Below are 19,459 nucleotides of genomic sequence, written 5' to 3'. Positions count from 1 at the left end.
AAAACCTGCTTTGCAGAGACAATAAAAAGGACATTCCAAAAAGGACCTTTTCCATATTGCACGTAGTCACTAACTGAGACCTTTCTACACTGCCCACTGTAATTAAATCAATTCAATATAGCTTTATTTTAGCTGACAATCTAGTTCATGGACTTTAATTCAGTTTCTCCACTTTTGCACTGAGGTAAGTGCAATGTGACTGAGTCACAGTTCTCATTTAAGGCCTAATTTGGCAGCTTGAAGATTTCTGCTGCTTTGGGAATTATAAAGCATCTTCATGTGACCTATTTTTGCTCTGCTCAAAATAACATTTTGAATTCTATTCCCTTAAAATCCTCTCAGAGCATTCCCACCCCCACTGTTTTTCAACATAGCTGCATGCAGACCAAGATTATAGATGGAGGAAGGGAGCTATATTCTGAACAAAATTCCATATTCTGTGGTCCTAAAGCTTTCTGTTCTTACATATCCACAGAAATAATGGCTTTCATTCCCCCCAAATTCAGAATGCTTTGTGTGTCAAAGGATAATGGCATACTGAGTTTTTTCAGAGGGCTCAAGCATTTCACATAAACCATATCTCCACCAAAATTTTGGCCAGATATATACTGTGATGGTGTTTCTACTTCATTAAGGAACTAAATCCAACATCTGGGTATGATATTGAATGGCTTCAGTAACTAAAGGGATATTTTACCAAATCTGCCTGATTCAATGACCATGGACCAGTAATGGCCATATTCAGAATAATTTGGCTTATTAATGTCAATGAGTCTATGTTGAGAAGAATTTAATTGGTTACCACCAACTGAAGAGATGGGATTTTACAATCTCCTTCTTGTTACTATAATGCTTGCATAGTATATACTGTAGAGCATTCCAAAGATACAGGTAGTTGAGACAGTGGCTGCCCATCTTAACTTTGATGGAGAAAACTGGGAACATATAATAGCAATCCTGCATAAATGACACATCAGGAACAATTTTAAGATGTTGATTTGAACCTTTACAGCAGGCATGTCCAAAGTCCATTTCAGGGGCCTAATCCGGCCCGCTGGTCGATTTAATCCAGCCCCTGTGGCAGTATATGTCCTGGGGTAAAATCCTAACAACTCCAATCCTAAAGAAAGCGCAACAACTTTAGCCGGCCCTCACGCATGTTCACTTCATCAAATCCGGCCCCCTTTGAAAAAAGTTTGGGCACCCCTGCTTTACAGCATTACATAGCCAAACGACCTTAGGAAGCATCTCTCTCATGCCCAACAATCACTGAGATCAGCAATGAAAGACCTGTGGACTGTAAGGGTGAGCCCCAAGGCATTTTCTGTAGTTGCATGGGTGTTGGTTTGTGTGCATGTGTGTAAGCCTCCCTTACTTAACTCTACACCACCATTAGGGCAGGGATGGAAAACCTGTGGCTCTCTAGATGTTGTTGTGCTCCAACTCCTGCCAACCCCAGCCTCTGTAGCCAACAGTTTAGGGTTGACGGGAGTTGCAGTCCAGGAAGTTCTGGAGTCACAGGTTCCCTATCTCTGCACTAGCACATTCCAGAATATCTTCCCTTTGGGTGGCAGTTTTGATATATCTGCTGTTTCAAAGTTGTTTTATTATTCTATTGAATATTAGCATCTATATCTTTTAATTATCATGTTTTGTTGGGTTTTAAGTAGCATATTGTAAAGTGGCATAGAAAGCAAGGTGAACAGAGAATATCATACCATACACATAGAACACAGAAGACCATCCAGTATATTGCACTAAAATCCCAGCCAGTGGCATTGCAATTACTGCACCTGCATAAGAACCTGGAAAAGAAGACAGCAGTTAACAAAATGGAAATGCTTACTGAGGGGACAGGTCAGAAATGAATATTCATAAGAAGCCATGTTTCTGTCTGTCAAATGTTCAGTTTCTACCAGTTCAAAGACATCTTTGTTTTTGCAGGCTTCTGAAGAAAAGCTTCCATTGATGTTTTCTGGACAAAATGATCAAGTGAAGTAGACCAAATGGACAACATTACCATTTTTATTTGGCCAACATCATCACATGGTTAGTTCATCCCACAATACTAAAATAATGAAACAGTCAACTTCCACGATTATTTTTGAGTCTTATTTTTTATCCATTTGGCTTTGGGGGGGGGGGAGGTGTCATATATCAGATGTGATAAAATGGTCACCTAAACACATTAGCCTTGAATCAGATGCTTGATTCAATGCCAATTTAAATGCCTTAAGAATACTCCTTTCCGGTGCACCTGTCATTTGTTATGTGAATACCGAGGAAGTCCAAATTATTGTTTCACCATCTCAGTGTTTCATTCAGGTTGACAAAGAAATCCAATTGTACTTGTGTGAATCAGAGCTGCAACACTCGGAGTTACACTCTTAAATTCCTAATTTTTGTTCACAGACTGAGAGGTGTGAGCTTGCTATTCCAAACTCTTAGGTGGAAGAAAATCCAATGGCAGTCAATAGGCATGAACCTTGTTGATGAATTGGGGAGAGGGAGAGAAATATCAGTTTATTTCAGAGAATGCTGGAGAAAGGAGAGGGGGAACACATTTGAGAAATTAAGGTGCTACTTACCACAGAAAGAAGTAGTTGCTAGTCTACTTCTCTCTAAAGGAGGTGCCCATTTGCTCCATATCCCATGGCAAGCTGGATAAGTGACGCCCTGTGGAGTAGATGACCTAGTTTATGATACCTGCTTCAGCATAATATAATTTGAGTAGTACCAGGAGTAATCAGTTACATGGAGCAAATGTGAGTTGTGAATATTCATAGGTCACTGAGGAGCTGGCAGATTTATGACTATCTGTGACAAGTAATACTGGAAATGCAATACTCATTTTCAGTGAAACATCTACATATATTGTGCCTGATCCGATGTTTTCTAAGTTTGATTCATTCATTTATTTTAGTGGGGCAGAAATTAAACACCATAGCACCCTATGGCTGTGTATGTTTTGGTGGCGTTTTTCATTTTAAGGTAAAGGGACCCCTGACCGTTAGGTCCAGTCGTGGCCGACTCTGGGGTTGTGGTGCTCATCTCGCTTTATTGACCGAGGGAGCCGGAGTACAGCTTCCAGGTCATGTGGCCAGCATGACTAATCCACTTCTGGTGAACCAGAGCAGCACACAGAAACGCCGTTTACCTTCCCACTGGAGCGGTACCTATTTATCTACTTGCACTTTGGTGTGCCTTCGAACTGCTAGGTTCGCAGGAGCAGGGACCGAGCAATGGGAGCTCACCCCGCTGCGGGGATTCGCCGACCTTCTGATCAGCAAGTCCTAGGCTCTGTGGTTTAACCCACAGCACCACCAGTGTCCCATTTTTTATTTTATTTTTTCATTTTTCCGCTTTTAATTAGTCATATGTCTGATCAGACTCAAGGGTGAATTGGCTGATAAGCTAATGCATTCAGATCCAACTGTTAGTCATTTAAAACACATGCTGCGGATGGTGAAGAAGGTCCATTGAAGCTAATGGGGCACTGCCCTGTCAGCTTCTGTCTGCCTCCAGGCAGTCCCACCTGCCAGCCTTCTTTCAACCATTCTAGGGGCTGGCATTGCATGCCAGCTTCCTCCTCCATAAACTCAGTGTTGCACTTGTGGAACTCAGCAAGGAGAAGGCAAGCAGCAATTTGGATGCAAAGCTAAAGGATACAGAGGTACCAGCTAAGGAGCTGGACCAGATTCAGGGCTCTGAGCCTGCTGCTGGAGTTCAAGAGACAACTGGGCCAGCAGATGACTGACAGCCCACAAAACCTGGGCCTATAGAGCCACAGCCTTATTGGCACTGTCTTTTGAGCCAGAGGTTCCTAATGCTTCCCATAGTATCTCAGTGGCCCAGGGAGCACACCAGGCAGGAGGTCAAGGAACACAGGAAGATCCATGTCTTTTAAGAATCTAAGCTTCCCACAAGGGGGTGGAGCCTGAGTGAAGTGACATGGGGGCAGAGGCTTATAAAGGCTTAATGTACTATCAACCTCTGCTTTCTTTGGGCGCTGCCCTTCAAGAAAAAATATTGGGGGCACAGTGTTAGAGACATTGTTGAAGGGTTTTTAAAAATAAAAAATCAGGGGGTAGGCAGAGATGAGGTTCTAGGGAAGATTGCAAGTGAGGTGTAATAACACAACAGTCAGTAAGTGGTGGTGATCAGGTTTTTCCTCTGGCCTTGTAACACCATTAATTTCCAAGGAGGAGGAGAATCTCCGTTGGAGGGAGTTGCTCACTTGGAGCTATCCATGGTACTTCATCTCCTGCTCTGCCTCACTGGATCCAACACCAAGGTGCTTGTGTCACCTGCCTATACAGTGGTACCTCTAGTTACGAACTTAATTCGTTCCGGAGGTCCGTTCTTAACCTGAAACTGTTTTTAACCTGAGGTACCACTTTAGCTAATGGGGCCTCCTGCTGCTGCCGCCGCCGCGCCGCTGCTGTGCGATTTCTGTTCTCATCCTGAAGCAAAGTTTTTAACCCGAGGTACTATTTCTGGGTTAGCGGAGTCTGTAACCTGAAGCGTCTGTAACCCGAAGTGTTTGTAAATCGAGATGTTTGTAACATCTAACCCTGTGGGCTGTTTCTTTCTCCCCACTTTCCTCATGCCTAGCTTACATTTCTTCTCTGCTCTATCCTGACATTATCTTCTCTTCTGCTCAGCTCTTTCATAGCTTCAGAATGAATTTCCTTCAAAGCATTCACATGCAGCCATTGTGCCTACTCCTCCAGGAACCCCTGCAGGTCATTCATGTTGGAGCAAAGAAATATGTCATGTCAAGGTTACATCATGAGGATCAATCTTTCTCCTATTCGAGTTGGCCATGGTGATAGAGAAGCACACGTTAAAGAGTTTGTATTTCTTATCCATACCTCTACAAGACCTTGCAAGATTCTGACAAAGATAACACATCCATAGTGCACTCGAGCTGCGGACGGTATTAGCATATTGAGAGTGGACGTCAATAGGATAGCTGCACCAAAAACCCTGTAAAAGAAGAGGAAGGCAATGGAATGTTGCTGTTTAAACCTATGCCAAGAATTCAAGCATACTGATCTATCTTTTTATATTTAAGCTTTCTGTGAAACATATGTGCTGACTTAGATATCTGTGTTATTCATTCCATGCATGCCAAAATATCTATTTTAGTAGAGGAATATTGTGATTTCATAAAGGGTTATTTTAAATGCACTCCACATGCAGGGTCCATCTCTTTGGGGAAATATTTCCCCAGTACTTTTTCACAATCAATCCACATTTCCCAGAGTGGGAAGTAGTTTCGGGTTCAGTGTTACAAGGCGCAGTGTCCTTTGCATGAGAGTGCACTGGTGTTGCATGGTGCTTTGCAACACCTTTTAAACAAAATATACAAGCGCAGGCTAATCAAAGCAAGCAGGCTCCTAAAAACAGGGATGCAGATTCTCCGAGAGAGATTCTCTGCAACCAACTGTCTTCAGCCAGTTCACATCTCTCTCCAATTTCAAAGAGCAAAACTTTATTCTTTTCTGAAACACACTGCAGAACACTCGTTTGACTTCAACCTTGGCAGGTAGATTGCCTATTCAGGAAAATGTCTCCTGACTATTCGCTCCCATTAATGGAATGTCAACCAACCATTATGGCATTACAAAGCCATCAACTAAACAAAAGATGGTCACTTTCAATCACAATGCTAGTACTGGACTTTGCATAAAATCATTCAAAATACACCATCAATGACTTATCACTTGAGGAAGGTCAGTAGGTGAATATGAAAACTGTCCCAACTAAAATGTATTGTGTTTAATTTATGTTAAGCACTATAAAAGTGCTGCTTGTTCTTTGATGTTGGATATGAATGCAAGTACCGGTAATCACTTGATGTTGCATTCATTGAGTAGTAAAGAATGCATGTGTGAACGCACACTTAAAGGAATGGGTAGAGAAAACTAATGTCAACACTGACCATACAGGAAGCTCCATGAACAGTGTTGATTTTGGACTACAATGACGTATGTCCAAAACCAATTTCCTACTAAGAACCAAGAACTTACTGCATTACCTTGAACAGGTCATCTACTTCTCCTAGCTGCTGTTAAGGATAAATGAAATAAGGAAAGTGTGTTGCCTTGAACAGGAAATGGGAGTTGCATGGTGATCATCAACAAAACAGTCAGGAAAATGTGGGTTGTCTTTAATTCATTACAAACAAAGCAGGAAATAGGGCCATATTGCAAAGCATAGAGCACACTTCCAGTACATGCTTTCTATGCATCTGTTTATACAAAGAGAGAGAAATTCTTGAACTGGAAACAGGATTGATTTTGTTTGAAAAGACAGAAAAATGACTTAAGGCAGCTGTGCAGGAAAAGGTCACTTGGTCCACAGAGGATGCTCCACTGAGATAGGTCTCCACTTCACTCTCTTATTATTAATACATCCCACCAAACCTCTTTCTGTATAAACAATCTCTCTCTCTCTTGAGAAAGAAAAAGCCTGAGTGTGTGACCGAGTACATATACCTATGTTTGACAGCTTTTCTTCACCAGTTTCCTGTATTTCCTCCCTCCCTAGATTAACTATACTAGTATGAATTCAGTGTTTACTTTAACATACAGTTTGTATTTCCTAGATGATGAACTCTATTAAACGTATGAGTGGCTCATTTCCTAGTATTTTATTTTAATCCATTCACTCCAGTGCATTTAACGTACATGAAAATCTGCCCTTTCATATGAAAGTACCAAGATCCCAATGAAGCCAAGTAGTTAAATATATACGATAAGGGTATATTTCCTAGTTTGGTAAAAAAAAAAAACATTTTAAGAAACTGTCATCTATATGCCATGTTTCTTTTTTGTGATCACTTTTGTATCGTACTTCATTGTCTTTTCTATTGTACTTTTGTAGTCTCCCTTTTGATTATTTTACCAAAGGTTTCACATATTCTTTCATTGCTAGAGTTGTTATATTTTATATGAATAAATGTACCTTGCTCTATATCTGGTGAGGAGCAAATTACACAGTGAATTGGAATGATTCGGGGCCTTTCCACCCCTCACATGTGATGTCAATAACCCATCCCAGAGTCAGATTAGGGACCCTACATAGCTTTGTGTTGCTATGCTGTTTCTGTTCCTTCTGTACCATACAGATAGATAGATATATCTCTGTCCATGGGCTTTGCAAAAAATGAGGTTGTCCAAAATGTTGCCTGCAGAGCAATGAAGAGCTGGAGGTGGGTGATGGCTTTTGTTGTTAAAACACAGCAGCAGAGGGTTAAAATTAATTCAATGTAGCTCTGCTTTAACAGCAGCAACAACAACAAAACCACAGCCCTTCAGAACTCCACAGGCAGCCTAACTCTGTGACAACCAAAATGAAAAGGCCGGTGTGAAGCTACAAAGTTTTTTTAAAAAAACAAATACAAATACCCCAAAAACAAATACCCCACTCAGCCACCTGCTAATTCTTGTATGGTAAGAAACAAAAAAACCTGCCCCTACCATAAAGGATTACAGGAGAAAGTGGATCCCTTTTATTTCCCTCACAAAAAGCCCCTTGACCTATTTGTTGGCAATTTGGCATACTTAATTCACTACAGTAGGATTCTCCTGTCCCTGTAAATTTCATCCACTTTGGCCAAAAGGGGGAAAAGTTGTAGCTATGTTTACATTCTTCATTATGGTGAATGGGAAACACAGGGCTTTGGTTTATACCAAGTGGCTAAGGACCTGAAACACAGACCAACACAGAGAGAACACTAAATGGCTAGAAACAGATCAGATTTTTTTTTAATGCACATGTACAGATACAAGGCAAATCTTGGGACATGTGCACACTCCTAGCATGAAATACCATTAGGATCTACCTGACTTAGTGTTGCACAAGTAAACAGCTGGTTTTGTTTATCCAAAGTTCTGATTATTTCTGATTTCAGAAATTTGGATAATCATTATTCAAACATATCTGCTTTCCTTTGGATTTCTTAGGCTAGCATATCTGGCCTGAATGCTCCTACTTGAGCCTCACTATTTTCCTCGCCTATCTTTGTGCTTTTTCTGTTTCAGGAGTCATTTTCTTTACTGAATTAAAGCAGAAATCAGAGTGTTTCATTTTCTATTATTTTCTGTCCCTTTAATGTCACAGCCTATATTTCTATATATGCAACCTTGTACTGCAACGTACAAGGAATTTCATCCAAAATCACACAATGGTATTTCTAAAGCTGACATCAAAATAAGAAGAAAGCTAATATCTGAAGAATAAGGATAAAAGAAAGCTGAACAACAAATGCTAGGTTTGACCTCTGCTGTAACAAGGCTAAGCCTTCTAGGTGACCTTTCATATTCACTGGCACTCACTGCTCCCATCTGTATTGTATAACATTTGCATTGATACATCTCCTTAAATTGCTAGAATATCTGGAACTGAGGTGTCTAAATTTGCAAACTTTATATTATCACAGGGCCTTTTTAACAAATGCCTTAAATGCAACATTGCTCTTAATTTATTGATATAAAATATCTTATAATGCCTTTACTTAAAAGCACTAGGTATGTGCAGTAATAACACTGAAATTCCAAGACAGCAATGAAACAGCAATGTACACTGTGTATAAAGCAGCAACATATATAAGCTAGGGCAATTGTAAAGTTAAAACAAATTCAAACCCAACAGATACAGCCTGCCAGCAAAGGCAGTTTAAGCAAGTGCTTTTATTTTTCCCTATCAAAAATAGCTCCACTTTCCAGAGTCACTCTGGTTATTTGGGTTCCATTCTGTACTGCAACATGTATACCACAGTCATTTCATGGCTTGTTACCCTTTTCACCTTTTCAGACACCATTAAACAGTAGCACTTGCTTTAATATGAGTCTAGCAGCACAGTCCTATCTCAGAAGTCCTACAGTCCTACAGTGGGGTTTAGTCCCAGAAAAGCATGAGTCTTAATGCAGTCTTAATGCAGGTGATGGGAGGGGGAAACCAGAAGTATGTCTGCAATATCCAAAAAAGAATCATTTAAGGACATTAAAGCACATTGTGTGGTTATCTGTCAGCAGATGGAGCAATTGCTTCACTAAATTCTACTTTCAGGAAAGTATTTCCTTACCCAAAGTAAATCACATTTTTAACTGGACTGTCAGTTAAATATAAATGTTACTTTCAACTCCCTACACCACATTCACTCCTCCTTCCATTATGAGAGAATATATAGTAATACAGCACTGACACTGAGACAGTCCTAGCAAACATTTAACATTTTTTAGGGAAAAAGGATTGCTTTTACTGTCAGAAAAGCCTTTGTGCTGTCCCAGTTCCTTTGTTTTACATCCATCCTTCTTCCAGAAATGCTTGTACCCTACCATAGCTGTCAACTTTTCCCTTTTCTTGTGACAAATCCTATTCGGAATAAGGGAATTTCCCTTAAAAAGAGGGAAACGTTGACAGCTATGTACCCTACACTTTGTCTACAGAGGGCCAAACTACGCTTGACATTAATCATGTCATTTGCCCAGGATTTCTCTTTGCAGAAATAGCCAGCGGATTTGAGCCAATCTAGGTCAAGGCCCTGGTGGGGAGCTACAAATGCTTTAGCCCTTTTGCCTGTGCTATGGTCCCAATCCAAAAATCCCTGAGGTCCTTAAGCCTTTAATTTGTGGGTGGGAGGAACTGCTGTTGAAGCTCTTTGGGGCGATAAGCTCAGAAGTCCACTGGAAGCACTACTCTTGGGGATTCCTATAGAAGCCTTCCCCTCTTAACTACATCATGCCTGTCTCCTGTTCCTCACGTGCTGGTTCTCTCCAGATCCCATGAGCAGGCATAGTGTGATTTGTGTCTGGGGCCCCTACAGCAGCATGGTATGCATATTTACTGAGAGGTAAATCCAGCTTTGCAATGGAGCTTCCTCTCAGGAAGGTGTGTTTAGGATTAGAACCCCAATTTCAAGTTCCTGCATAGCTATCAACTCCCTGTAGAATTACGACACAGTCCCAGTTCACAGCTTTACATTTCCATCTGTAACAGGCAAACATGATCCAGCTGAAAAATGACTGTGAAATGCTAAATGCTAAGAGTGCTACACTACTATTGATTTTGATAATGTTTTGTCATTTTTATCATTTCTGATGCTTTAAAGGACTTTTTAGACCAGGGGTAGGCAAATTAAGGCCCAGGGGCCAGATCCGGCCCAATCGCCTTCTAAATCCAGCCTGGGGACAGTCTGGGAATCAGCGTGTTTTTAGATGAGTAGAATGTATGCTTTTATTTAAAATGCATCTCTGGGTTATTTGTGGGGCATAGGAATTTGTTCATATTTTTTATCAAAATATAGTCCGGCCCACCACATGTTCTGAGGGACGGTGCACCAGCCAACTGCTAAAAAAGGTTGCTGACCCCTGTTTTAGACTGTTTACTTCCCATCCAAATTTGTCTTGACAGTGGCAGACTTTGGGGTCTCAAATTTCAGCAGTGCCCTATGAAATGATCTTTCAGCTTCTGCCTTCTGGAAGAAGGTATAGGGTTATAAAGGCCAGGACTAGCTGCCTGAGAAACAGTTTCTAGGCAAATGCCATTCTGGTTCTAAACGCAGCATAAGGGGTCTCTATAGTATAGTGTATTTTAAAATGGGGTTTCAGAGTTTTTAGGGGTTTTTGAATGTTTTATGTAGTTTTTCAATTTCATTGTTCTGCATGGGACAATGACAATAAAGATATTGTATATCGTGCAACACCAAAATTTTGCACCCCCACCTCTCACCTTCCATTCTAGTGCCCCCAAGGCTCCGCACCCAAGTGCAACTGAACCAGTTACACTCCTGTAAATCCGCTTCTGTTCTTGGTTAGAAATTGTTTTGTTCTTGGCTTTTACACTACAGTGAGCTTCTTTGAAAATGTTTTCTAGAAAGGAGATATGAGAATGTTTTAAAGAAACTAAGGTTCCTGTTACTACTAATTTTGCCCTATAAAGCACCATGCAGTGTCAGGATGCTATATAAATCATTTGCAGTAACACTGCTCCTATCAAATGGCCCTTGGTGTCAGGAGTCCCTTCCAAACCTCTAGGCTGCCACGTTTAAACCTAGCTAAATGTCATGTTTGTGCCCAGACCTGACAGTCAGAACAGGACTCATAGGCATGGTCCTTCCATGATCAGAAGGACCTTTGATTCAATAGGAACTCCACCTGATTGGAGGAATGGGGAACTATGCCTGCCAATCCCTGCCCCTTCTCCCTACCCATTCCAGCACCATCTCTCACACTGTTTCATAGGTCCTGCAACCCTCAGAGCAGATCTTCTGAGGGACAAGAAAAGGGATATGGAGAAAGTTGATGAAGATGATTGGACACCTCTACCATCATTGTGAGTAGAGCAGAGCTCCAATCAGGTAATCTGATCCAGACTGTGTCTACCTTGCCCCATGAAGTACAGTTGCTCCCCTTTGCTTTCTGTTTTTCACCAGCTGATAAAGATATTTTTTTGCTCTAGCCAGTTGAGACAAGCAATGCTTTTATGATTTAGTTTTAACAGCTGACCCTGTCTCTTTTACTGCCTGTTTTATGAGAATATTTTAAAATAAAAAAGTGGATTCGCATTAGAATTCTTGAATAAACAACATTTAAAATTAAAAAAGAATGCAGTATACTGCACTGAAGGCTGACAGATCCATTGGATTCACAGTTTTCCTTGTCACATTAAACCAGTGATGAGACAGGCTATTTCTATTCATTTAAAAATATATACTCCTTTCTACATGACAAGGGGGTGGAGGCATCTGTGTGTGTTTCTCTAACTAAATCCTATTTTAAGCCTTTCATGAAGGATTAATATGGATAAACTGATTCTCTGCCACCACCTCTAATCTAATAAAAGCTTGGATGCATTATTAATTTTTGCCACACATCTGAGACCCACTTTTTTTTTGTCAAGCAAATCCCCCAGCCATCCCCTCCCCAAATCCCTCAGTGCATCATTAAGTTGTGAACACGGCTTCATCACCTATGACAGAAAAATGGAAGACCCTCGAGCCATATGGCAGAGGGAGAGATCACTCAATGTTTCATTAGCCCCCTCTGTGGGGAAACCGATGTAAAAAGGCACGGCAGGGTGGTGGGAGATCAGAACCTTTCAATGAGGCTTCTGCAGCACCGGCTGATCTGCATGGAAAACAAAGAAGCCCATGCTGGTGTCTGGGATCGTCTCCCAAGTCAAATATGTGAAGTACTGACTTCAACAAGATGTCAAGCTGGCACACTACACCCCAGGCAAGCACAGGCAAGCCAGGTGCTGCATAAGCTGGTTTTTATTCCCCTTTGCCTTCTTCACACAGCACATAAATTATGGGATTTGGGCAGGAATTCTGCAACGCAGAGTGTTGGACTAGATGGCTGTCAGAGTCCCTTCCCCTCCATAATTCTATGATCCTATGAATTTGCATCCACAAGATGTCTTGATGGCTACCAATTTTGATAGCTTTAAAAGTGAATTAGACCAGTGTTTCCCAACCTTGTGCCTCCAGCTGTTTTTGAACTACAACTCCCATCATCCCTGACTAGCAAGACCAGTGGCAAGGGATGATGGGAATTGTAGTCCAAAAACAGCTGGAGGCACAAGGTTGGGAAACACTGAATTAGACAAACTCATAGAAGATAAAGCTATGTCCCATCTCCCCTATCAGAGATAGTGTACCTCTAAACCGCAGCTGCTAAGAATCACAAGTGGAGGAAGTGCTGTTGCACTTAGCTCCTGCTTCCCATAGGCATAGCAAACCATTGTGAGAAGAGGATGCTTGATGAAGCAGGGCTGTTCTTGTCCCCTAAAGACATCTGCAGCAACCATGCAGCAACAGAGTAATAACTTGACATAAATTAGGTCAAGAGTAAATCTAGAATCACATATTATCCTCCAATGTGTGATTGTAAACTTCTTTTTTGGTTGCAATTGCTGCTGGTAAGGGAAGGTTTAAACTTCTCTCCTCTCTCTCTCTACATGCCTGGTCCATGATGGAACCCCTCAGCACCACCACATAGGATTGGATTATTAAAACCTCATGGCAGAGCTGTAAGCCGCACAATTAATTTTCATGCATATGGGGTTGACTCATGAGTGACTTTTCATGAAATGGGTTGCAATCCAGTGGAGACTTCCCCTGGATGAAGGGAGGGAGGCAACTTTTGTATATTCCCCTTGGAGTTCCCTGTTCCCATGGGTGGGGGCAGGAGGGGCAAACTCTTACACACACACACACAAGGAGCTTGCCCCCTCCATTGCTGGACTCCTTGTCAATAATATATAGTGCTATTTTTCTTTCAGAGATCTGAGCATGTGGAACACAACAAAGCCACCTAGAAATATACTTTGCCTCTACTGTGCCCACCCCCATTTTCCCCCAGTGTCACCACTGACTGTTCCCATTCTGTCTTAGAAGGTCTTGGACAGTCCCCATTCCTGCAGAGCAGATTTTCAGAGGCACAGTCTAGTATAAGCAGGTTCTTACTAGACTTATCTATGGGTGACCTACACTCAAACCTTGTGTCAGAACATAGCCATGAGTTTCATTCTTGCAGGCAAAGAGAATTATGGGCAGGGAAAGCATCGTTATTACAGTTCTGTAAAGATGAGTATGCCTGACAACATCTCTTTTTAATGAGGTGTTAATTTCACAATGAGTACATGAAATCACAGGATCTTATGGGACGTCTCTAATGCTTGCATTGCTGAAAGTGTGTGGTGGAACTAATTAGAATGCCATTATTTTTCTAGGTTAATATCTAACAGTGGACAATTAATTCACAAAACTCTAGCTTTCGTTCTTGTTCTCCTAGCACACAGACATGTGTGTAGCAATTCATGCCTCCTTCGCCCATTTAAAAAGAAAAACCTTCCTGCATTTCACATTCTATCAACACACATCAAAACATGTTCATATACCCAGTCAGCTGCAAAAGCTTTACGGGATCCATTACTTTATCATAAGAAAGGTGTGAAGTAGAAGAAATCCCCTCAGTGCAAAATCATTATAGATATCATTGTATTGCTAGGGGAAAGGCTTCCCCATTAAACAGACTTAGGCTGATGCACAGCATACAAACTGTTGCAGTTTGTAGAGACAGATAGGAGGCAGGAGGTGGGGGAGGAGTTTCAGAAACAACAGTGATGCTCTTGTCAGTACCAGTGTTATTTTGCCACTGCTGCTTAAAAACAACAACCCAAGAGGGGTCCAAGGGAGCCAGTGGAAAGCAAGGAAGAACCAGGCTTCAAGCAAAGATTCCAAACAACAGAGAAAGAAGCTGAAGTCAGTTTAGTGGACTTCACTAAACTAGAATTACACTAGAATTACAAAAGCAAGCTGCACCTAGTATGTGGACTAGTTTAAAACACAATGAGATATTACAGAAATTGTTTGGTTAACAACAAGTATATGTTGTATTATTATAGACGCTGATATTTTAATAATCTGGCTCTTTGTATTTAAACTTTATCCCACCTTTTTTCAAAGGAGCGAAGGTGACATAGCATTGCTCCTCAACGCATGTTATTCTCACAACCATTATATAAAGGAAGTTTATGGTGGTATCGATAGTGATTGGCCAGCGTCACTCAGTGATTTTCATGACAGCAAAGACTAATATGGACCTGATTCTCCTCAGTTCTAGTCTACCATTTTAACTACCATACCAGTATGTTTGCTGATATTTCTATGCTTTTTAATTTGAATGTAATACATTTTTAATTTGTGTGTGTGTGCATGCAACCTCTGTGCCACTCTCATGCTGCCTCTGAGGTTCCCAAAGCAGATTTCCAGAAGCACAGTGGGAGGGGGCACAGAAAAAAAGGTAATCCATCTGCTTTCAGCCAATGGGAGAATCCCCTGAGTAGCATTCCACTCGGAATGTACAGCACAGTTTGAATATACATGGTCCTTTTTGTGTGTCTTGGAATACAACAAATCAGCACTGTAAGAATCAAAAGAACGATGCTCAAGATAGTAACAGCAGAAGCATAGTAGTAACAGCAGAAGCATAGTAGTGACTTCCGGAGGCGGCGCGAATGGCAATGGCGGTCCTCCTTGCGCTGTGAGGGGGAAGCTCCACAGAAACGGGTCGTCCGCTACGGCGAAGCGGAGACCCACATCGGAAACCCACAGGCAGTGAAAGCCTGTGGTCGTGGGACTCGGCGGGCACCAGAAGCGCCCCCCAAAACGAAGGGACCCCGTAAGGGGTCTCGGAACGTGGAAGGGCTGGCGCGGTGCTGTGAGTCGATCGCTATTTCTATGGAGTGAAGCCGCATAGCCACTGTCGGTGAGCACTAACCTTTTTTCCTGGGGACATTCGATTGGAAAAGCAACAACCCGTGAGTAAGAAAGGACAGTAAGAATTGGAGATTAAATTGTTATAAATTCGGCTAAAAGCAGGAGACGCAACCAGGAAGTCCGTCTTCCGCTTCTGCTTAAGATCTAAAGCAAAGGACTTTGATCTTTGGAGCCTTCGAAGAGGCGTTAAAAAGCAAGTAATCTGCGCTTCTATTGGAGCTGTTTTCATGCTAAACTAGGATTTAACCTTTTCAAGTGATTTATTTTTTAAATATGGACTGTGTTCTACCTCTTCTTTTGGAACTACAATTTCACTGAGAAACCCAGGCAACTGGACTGCCTGATTAACAGAACTGTCAGTTTGCAGATTTTGACACTTTGTTATTAGGGTTTGCTACAAGCTGAGTGTTACTGGAACTGCTACATTGAAAAACCTTTTCTGGCACTTGTTAGAGACATTGTTGTGATTTTAAGACCAACTCTGTTAACTACAAGAAAACTGAAGGTTCTTTGGAAATTAACGGCTGTTTGGACATTGCTGTAGAAATATTGGAGCTTTGTATTAATTGGAGTTATAAATCATTTATTTTAACAATCTGGCTTTTTCCCTCAAGATATATTTGAACTCCCTCTAGAGGACTTTGGATTTATACTTGTACGTGACTTTGCTTTCTCTTTCCTTTCCTCCTATTTGGCTGTTTACCCTCTGGGCTGGTGGATTCCCATGGGAATATACTTAGCTTGACCTTGACTTGTAGACAAACTGGAATGAGTGGCGCTGGGAAAACAAGAGCGGCTAAAGCAAAAGCTAAACAAACAACTTTGACTTTAACTTCACAGCCGCGTAGATCATCTGTCCCTGCTGTGTTGTTGGCAGAGGAAGAAGGAATCGAGCAACCTTTGCTGGAAGTTATGGCTGCAGGAGGATCCAGCTCAGTACTAGATAAAATTTTTGAAAAATTGGAAGTTTTGGATAAAAAGGCGGATGAGCAAATGGCTAAGATTGACCAAAATACAGCCAGTGTTAATAAATTAACTGAACAAGTTGCTCTGAATACACAATCAATTGGGAAACTATTTGAAGCCACTACAGAAAACCGTAAATTGGCTGAGGAAGCCAATCAAAAAGTTGAAGAATTAGAGAAGGAGGTAAAACCATTGCACAAGCAGATTGGTGAACAGCAGGCTTATCTGTCTATGATAGAACTACGGAGTCGGGAAAACAATCTGAGATTAAGGTCTATATTAGAACTTGAACAAGGGAACTTAGTTGAATTCCTGACAAAAGAATTTTCCAAGTTTTGGCCTTTGGAGGAAGAAAAGGACTTTAAAATTGTGACTGCCTTTAGACTTGGGAAATTAACAAGGAAAGATAGGCCCAGAGACTGCCTGATTACTTTGAGATCCAAGGAGGAAAGAGATAAAATATTAGGCCTACATTGCGAAAAGTCACTAGAAATTTCGGACAGAAGAGCAGAAATTTATAAAGATATCCCAAAACAACTGTTGGACCTTAGATCCACCTACATTGAGTTATCAAGCTTGCTGAGGAGTAATTCAATTGCTTTCAGGTGGGAATTTCCTCAAGGACTATCTTTTACATTCAGAGGGAAGAAGGTGAAAATTAAAACAGCCGAGGATAAAGAAAAATTCTTGAGTGCCTACGGAGAGGACCTTCAGAAAGGGATTGATAAACCTTCAGGGCCCGGGCCATCGCCAGCACCTACACCTTTGGGATCTGAAGACCAGGAGAAAAAGATACCACCACCAAAGGAATAACAGATTTGTCCAGGATGTCTCTGCAACTTCTGAGTTGGAATATTAATGGCTGCAATTCCCCGGATAAAAGGAAAAGAATATTTCATATATTGAAAAAAGAACAATTGGGCATTATTTGCTTGCAAGAAACACATGTGACTAGGCTCCACAGAAAAGTGTTAATAAACAAAAGACTAGGACAAGAATTTATTTCTTCGGACCGAGTCAAGAAAAGAGGAGTGGTGATATATGCGAAGGAGAGCCTGTCACCAAAATTTCTATTTAAAGATGAGCAGGGAAGAATTTTGGCAATTGAGATACAAAATCAAGGAGAAAAGTTTTTGATATTAGGAATCTATGCACCAAATGAGGGGAAATCGGAATTTTATAAGAAGCTGCATGAGATAATGCTGGACTATCTGGACTATGACAACATCATTATGATGGAAGATATGAATGGGGTGGCTTCAACCAACATGGATAAGTCCCATAGCCAAAATGTGACAAAAGATGGCAGACTACCTAAAACTTTTTTTGAACTGACTGACAATATGGACATGATTGACATTTGGAGGACAAAGAACCCCCTGGGAAGAGAAGGAACATTCTTTTCTGAAGCCCAACTGACATGGACAAGAATCGACTAAATATGGGTAACTAGAGGTCTGGCACCTAAGATAAGAAAAGTGGAAATCTGCCCAAAGACCTGCTCCGACCATAATGCCGTAAAGATGGATATGAGACTAACCCCAACCGGATCCTTCAGATGAAAGATGAATGACAATTGGTTTAGAGATCAGGAGACTATCAAAAAGGCCCAAAAAGTTTTGAAGGACTATTTTGAGATAAATTTGAACACTATGGTGGAAAAAAGAATCATCTGGGACGCAAGCAAAGCGGTTATGAGGGGGTTTCTGATACAACAGAACGCTATAAAGAAAAGAGCACAGAATGAGAAAAAAGATAAGGTTTTGGAGAAAATTAAAGAATGCGAGAAGAAGCTAAGATTGAGACCGAAGTCACAGGAGATTTTGAGAGAAATTAAACTTTATCAAGCACAATATTCCAAATTGACAAATCAGGAAGTCGAGTGGAAAGTTAAACTAATGAAACAAAGAACATTTGAATCGGCAAACAAATGTGGGAAACTGTTAGCATGGCAGTTGAAAAAGAGACAAAAATTAAACACGATTACTAATCTAGAGAATGAAGGAAGAAATATCCAGAACCCAGTGGAGACCAGAAAGTGCTTCCAGAGATACTTCAAATAATTATATACTCAAGGGCCGCAAAATGAGGTTGAGATAGAACAATTTTTGATAAAGAATGGATTGCCAAAGTTGTCTCAAGAAAATAGATCAACCCTGAATTATAAAATAACACAACAAGAGATTGAAGATGCCGTTCAGAATATGCAATTGGGTAAATCTCCAGGGCCAGATGGGCTTACCTCCAAATATTATAAGACATTGAAAGACTATTTGATACATCCATTATTGGAGGTTTGCAATGAGATTATGGAGGGGAAGAAAGCACCGGAATCGTGGAAAGAAGCATTCATCACATTGATACCTAAATCAGAAACTGAAAAGACACAACTTAAGAACTACCGTCCCATCTCCCTTCTAAATGTGGATTACAAAATTTTTGCAGACATTTTAGCAAGCAGATTTTAAAAAGTTTTAAACGAAGTGATTCATAAAGATCAGGCAGGCTTTCTCCCAGGTAGACATTTGTTTGCTAACACAAGGAACATTATTGACATTTTGGAACTCTTGCAAACAAATATTAATACAAGAGCAGTGTTAATATTTATAGATGCGGAGAAGGCCTTTGATAATATTTCATGGAAGTTCATGAAGAAAAACTTGGAAGGGATGGGAGTGGGACGGGGATTTGAAAATGGGATAGATGCAATCTATTCAGAACAAAAGGCTAAATTGATAGTTAACAATGTGGTGACGGAAGAGTTTAAAATTGAAAAGGGAACACGACAAGGTTGCCCTATTTCCCCCTTGCTATTTATCTCGGTCCTGGAGGTGCTCTTGAATATGATCAGAGGGGACCGGTTGGTTGAAGGAATTCAGGTCGGAGCGAAACAGTATAAACTTAAGGCTTTTGCAGATGACCTAGTTTTGACCTTACAGGAGCCAGAATCTAGTACAAAAAGGGTATTACAATTGATTCATGAGTTTGGTCGGGTGGCGGGATTTAAGCTAAACAAACAAAAAACTAAGGTATTGGGGAAAAACTTGACATCTTCAGAATCAGAAAGGTTTCAGAAAGAGACAGAGTTAAAGGTGGTTAAAAAAGTTAAATACCTAGGGGTAAACATAACAGCAAAGAATCTGAGTTTATTTAAGGATAACTATGAAAAGTGTTGGTCAGAAATTAAAAGGGATTTTGAAA

At 40.9% G+C, this 19,459-nt stretch overlaps 1 protein-coding gene across 1 annotated transcript in view; it reads right to left on the bottom strand.

Annotated features, from left to right (window-relative positions):
- Window positions 1-19,459, bottom strand: part of SLC17A6 (solute carrier family 17 member 6) — a 51,297-nt gene that overhangs the window by 11,050 nt on the left and 20,788 nt on the right. The window contains exons 4-6 of the mRNA XM_081835141.1: window positions 4,875-4,989; window positions 2,589-2,676; window positions 1,719-1,805 (exon numbers count right to left, since the gene is read on the bottom strand). Coding sequence (XP_081691267.1) covers window positions 1,719-1,805; window positions 2,589-2,676; window positions 4,875-4,989 — 290 coding nt within the window. The remainder of the gene's footprint in view (window positions 1-1,718; window positions 1,806-2,588; window positions 2,677-4,874; window positions 4,990-19,459) is intronic.

This window comes from Podarcis erhardii (assembly GCF_964252035.2).
Source record: "Podarcis erhardii genome assembly, chromosome: 1".
Taxonomy (NCBI): Eukaryota; Metazoa; Chordata; class Lepidosauria; order Squamata; family Lacertidae; genus Podarcis; species Podarcis erhardii.
The sequence above is the reverse complement of the archived record's forward strand: the minus strand, read 5'-3'. Positions and strand labels throughout refer to the sequence as shown.